Genomic DNA, 4,844 nt, shown 5'->3' with positions numbered 1-4,844 from the left:
AAATAGAAAAAGCACACAACAGGAAAAAAAAAGTCTTCTATCCTAAAACTCAGCCATAATTTTGGGGCAATCTCGGTCGAGAACAACATGCATTAACTTAAAACAATGTTCTACATCCAACTACAAACAGAAGACCAACTACAAATTTTCCCATCTGCCATGGATTTCATAGAAAACAATCTAACATAAACTAAAAACTGAACTCTAAACTACGAAATTGTTCAAAGTAATTCATCTTGAGAGATTTAAGTTCAATGATGACTTCTTGAAATTTCGCAGAGCAAAAATCAAAGAAATTCCTTCGATGTTATGGGCAAACTCGTAATTTTGTTTTTTTTTTTTGTTCGACCAAGATTGATCAAGAAAAATAAAGTTACGAGTTTTTCAAAAGTGTACTATTCTTGAAATGTAAAACAAAAAATGTGCTACTTCTCAAAATTTTTAGGAGTTTGTCGGCTCCATCTATATTGTTGAACAACCCTGCAATTTGGAATAGAAATTTGACATAATTTCCTTTTTAAACAAGATGTTAAAGAAAAGGAGAACCTCAATTTCAGCATATTGGCGGCTGCGACTATTGCTTCCCACCGACCACGTTAGCCACCTCGCCAATCTCTCACGCTCACTATTTGCACATTCCCGCTGCCCCATCTCCCCGATCTTTGAATCCTTCAGAAACTTCGTGACTGTTCAAAATCCAAGATGTTAAAACACCACCAAACCTCACCTCGTATGGCCTCCCATGCCCTTTTTTCTCTTTGGGGTTCTCACCAATCCTTCAATTTATCATCGGAGCCTCATCCTTCTTCACCCCTTCCAATTTCATCCACCACTAACCCTCTTCCTGAACTAGTCTCTAAAATCTCTACCATTCTTTCCAGTCCCAAATGGGAACACAGTTCGGAGCTTTGCCATTTAAGTCCCAAACTCAAACCCCATCACGTTGTGAATATCCTCGAAACGCACAAGAATACGGATTCAGTCTTGCGCTTCTTTTTCTGGATTTCGAGGAGGAAATTTTTCAAACATGATATGAGCTGCTTTGTTTCGATGCTGAATAGATTAGTCCGGGATCGTCTTTTTGCGCCTGCTGATCATGTAAGAATTTTAATGATTAAATCCTGTAGGAATGAGGGAGAGGTTAAGAGAGTCACTCAGTTTTTGAGTGAGATTAATTCCAAATATGATTTTGGGTATACTTTGTATAGTTTTAATACTCTTTTGATTCAATTAGGGAAGTTTGATATGGTCGGTTTAGCACGAGATATGTATATCAAGATGCTTAACAGTCGGATTAGGCCTAGTTTATTGACATTTAATACAATGATAAATATTTTATGCAAGAAGGGAAGGGTGCAAGAGGCAAAGCTGATTATGAGTCATATTTTTCGTTATGATGCCTATCCAGATGCTTTTACATACACATCTTTGATTCTTGGGCATTGTAGAAATCAAAATTTAGATTTGGCTTTTGCGATGTTTGACCGAATGGTGAAAGACGGGTGTGATCCAAATTCGGTAACTTATTCAACCCTTATCAATGGACTATGTAGTGAAGGGAGGTTAGAAGAAGCAATGGATATGCTCGAAGATATGGTTGAGAAAGGGATTGAACCAACAGTATACACATACACCATTCCACTAGTTTCGTTATGTGATGCTGGTCGTTCTAGCGAGGCACTAGAGCTTCTAGGAAAGATGAAAAAGAGAGGCTGTGTTCCAAATGTTCAAACATTTACAGCACTAATCAGTGGTTTATCACGAGATGGGAAATTTGAGATTGCAATTGGTCTATATCATAAGATGTTGGCTGATGAATTGGTTCCAACAACTGTCACGTATAATGCCTTGATTAATCAATTGTGTGTGGAGGGAAGATTTGAAACTGCTGTTACCATCTTCAAGTGGATGTTGAGTCATGGCAGCTTGCCAAATACACAAACATATAATGAGATAATTAAAGGCTTTTGCTCAATGGGTGACATTCAGAAGGCAATGGTGATTTTTGACGAAATGCTCAAAGCTGGTTCTTCCCCAAATGTAATAACTTATAATACACTTATATACGGATATTGCAAGCAGGGATACCTGAACAATGCAATGAGATTGTTAGAAATAATGAAGGGAAATGGCTTGAAGCCAGATACTTGGACTTATACTGAACTTATTTCAGGGTTTTCTAGAGGGGGAAAATTGGAACATGCGACTTCTCTTCTCTATGGAATGATGGAACATGGTATTTCTCCAAATCATGTTACATATACAGCTATAATTGATGGATATTTCAATTTGGGAAAAGTGGATGATGCTTTGGCATTATTTTGGAAGATGGTGGAAAGTGGAAATCTTCCAAGTAGTGAAACCTACAATGTGATGATAAGTGGTTTCTCTAAAACTAATCGCATTTCTGAAGCAGAGAATTTCTGTGGTAAAATGGTGAAGCAAGGCTTGCTCCCAAATGTCATTACCTACACGTCGTTTATTGATGGGTTGTGTAGGAATGGGAGGACAGGTCTTGCATTCATGATTTTCCATGAAATGGAGAAAAGAAATTATTTTCCAAATTTATATACTTATAGTTCCCTAATTTATGGTTTATGCCAAGAGGGTAGGGCTGAGGATGCAGAAAGGTTACTTGATGAAATGGAGAAAAAAGGAATAACCCCTGATGAGACAACTTTCACTTCTCTTATGGATGGTTTTGTTGCACTTGGCAGAATTGATCGTGCATTTCTCCTTTGTCGGCGAATGATTGATGTTGGCTGCAGACCCAATTATCGGACCTTTGGTGTATTGTTGAAGGGATTGCAAAAGGAAAGCCAATCGCTTATGGAAAAAGTTGTAGCCCAGCATGAAGTCACGTATACTTGTAGTTCTGATGAGAAATGTATTAGCACAGATATAGTGTACAATCTCCTGGCTAGATTGACTCACCATGGATGTGAGCCTAATGTCGATACTTATACCACTTTAGTGAGAGGCTTGTGTGGTGAAGGCAGATGCTATGAGGCTGATCAACTGGTCGCGAGCATGAAAAAGCAAGGTTTGCAACCTAGTGAAGAAATGTATCGTGCTCTATTGATTGGCGAATGTAAGAACTTGAAAGTGGAATCTGCTCTTAAGATTTTTAACTCTATGGTTACAATAGGTTTTCAGCTTCACCTATCGGATTATAAGGCTCTTATATGTGCGCTTTGCAAAGCAAATTTCATACAAGAAGCTCAATGTATGTTTCAAACTATGCTCGAGAAGCATTGGAATAGTGATGAGGTTGCTTGGACAGTGTTACTTGATGGATTACTCAAGGAAGGGGAAACCGATCTATGTTTGAAGCTTCTTCATATCATGGAATCTAGAAATTGCACTCTCAATTACCAGACATATGTTATGTTGGCCAGAGAACTATCTGCACTTGATTGTGCAATTAAAATCCCTCAAATCTCTAAATAATTGGGAGTTGTGAAAGATTAACAGGTGCAGTTATTTAAGCAAGAAAAATGTTCTCAAGCTTCTAATATAAAAGTGGACCGTGGTCTAATAGGACCCAATATGTCAATGAATTTACCGGATCCAACTTGAATGCTGTTATTTATTAACGTGGTAAGCAAAATGTACTCGACAACCATTACGAATTTTGTGTTCGTTGTTTTTTGTTCTTATGGCTTTGCTTCAGTTTCACTTTTATTCCTCTCATCGAAACATCTTTTGTTTTATTGTTGCAGAAGCAAACCATTGATTTTCATAGAGATGATATTGCTCTATAAGAATCTTCTAAAGGTAGAGTTGGTTTCCTCCATTGTTGTTTAATCGAGAAGATATTAACCATGATTCGTACAAAGCTTTTTTCGATCATAGATGCATTTGACCAATTCATCTTGTGATTTGATGAAACTCTTTTAAGGTCTTCCCAGAGGCGTCTTAATGGCAATAGTAAAGGTTTTGGATGTTTGTGGGAAGTTTCCAAAGCGTCACGGTTAAAAGGAGGCTTGATACTGGGTTCAAGCCTCTGGGTAGAAAGAAAACTTGATGGATGAAATTCTATTTGATGTGTTTTAGAGCTAGTGTTGTTGGTGCACAGGAAATCTTCCCGTGGAGTAGTGCAGTGGGTCTTGATGCCATAGATTTTTTTTTTTAATAACATATTCTTTCTAGCATTGAAATTCCATGTGTTCAATTTTAAGGGATGGATAGATGTTCGGTGTAAAGTTCACTTGTGGATACTTTGTTTTGTCTACAGGATTACTAGGCAAACCATAATGTCAATTTGTTTTGTCTTTTTGTCTAAGAGTTAAATTATTTTTCGTGCCTCAATCTTTTTTGGCACTTTTTCAATAATGTCCCATGAGAGAAACGTGAATAAATGTATATGTTAGATTTACAAATTTTTTGGGTCTATATTTGACTCGAGTGTAATTAGTTAATTGATATATCATTTCAAATACTGCAATTGTCTCGTATACGTACTGTCTCTAACCATACTTCAACTTTTGTATGTCTCTCAACCAACAGACGATCCTGATATTGTGTAGTTGGAATGGAGAAACTAAATGGTTTGTTTGAGCCATTTACTGTTGTCTTAATGCCATTATAGATTTAAGTGATTTAGACCCAAAAGAAAGAAGATTCCAAGTTGATTGCCATCATTAAATGGAACTCATGAAGTAGTTTTAAGTTTTGGGCTGAAGGAAGTGATAATTCCTTTCTTGCAAATATTGATTTGGGTTTGACAATAAGAACATTTTAGCTAATGGGTAATCTTCCTTTGGGTAAATTGTATTTTGGTTCATAAGAATTGAGTTTAATTTTTATTTGGTCATGAAGTTTTAAAAGGGATGCTTTACTCC

At 36.8% G+C, this 4,844-nt stretch overlaps 1 protein-coding gene across 2 annotated transcripts; it reads left to right on the top strand.

Moving 5' to 3' along the window:
- Positions 1-511: 511 nt before the first annotated feature.
- On the top strand, positions 512-4,442 carry LOC103500432 (pentatricopeptide repeat-containing protein At5g65560-like). 2 transcript variants are annotated; one of them, XM_008463733.3, is made up of 3 exons: positions 512-3,600; positions 3,723-3,777; positions 3,902-4,442. In XM_008463733.3, exon 1 carries the CDS (start codon positions 703-705, stop codon positions 3,448-3,450), a length of 2,748 nt encoding a protein of 915 aa, XP_008461955.2. In that variant the 5' UTR covers positions 512-702; the 3' UTR covers positions 3,451-3,600; positions 3,723-3,777; positions 3,902-4,442. The 2 variants fall into 2 exon arrangements, with proteins under 2 accessions (XP_008461955.2, XP_008461954.2); XM_008463732.3 differs by having other exon boundaries at positions 3,723-4,442.
- The last annotated feature ends 402 nt before the right edge of the window (positions 4,443-4,844 follow it).

Source organism: Cucumis melo, chromosome 1 (genome assembly GCF_025177605.1).
Source record: "Cucumis melo cultivar AY chromosome 1, USDA_Cmelo_AY_1.0, whole genome shotgun sequence".
Classification (NCBI taxonomy): domain Eukaryota; kingdom Viridiplantae; phylum Streptophyta; class Magnoliopsida; order Cucurbitales; family Cucurbitaceae; genus Cucumis; species Cucumis melo.
This window is presented reverse-complemented; position numbering and strand designations above follow the sequence as displayed.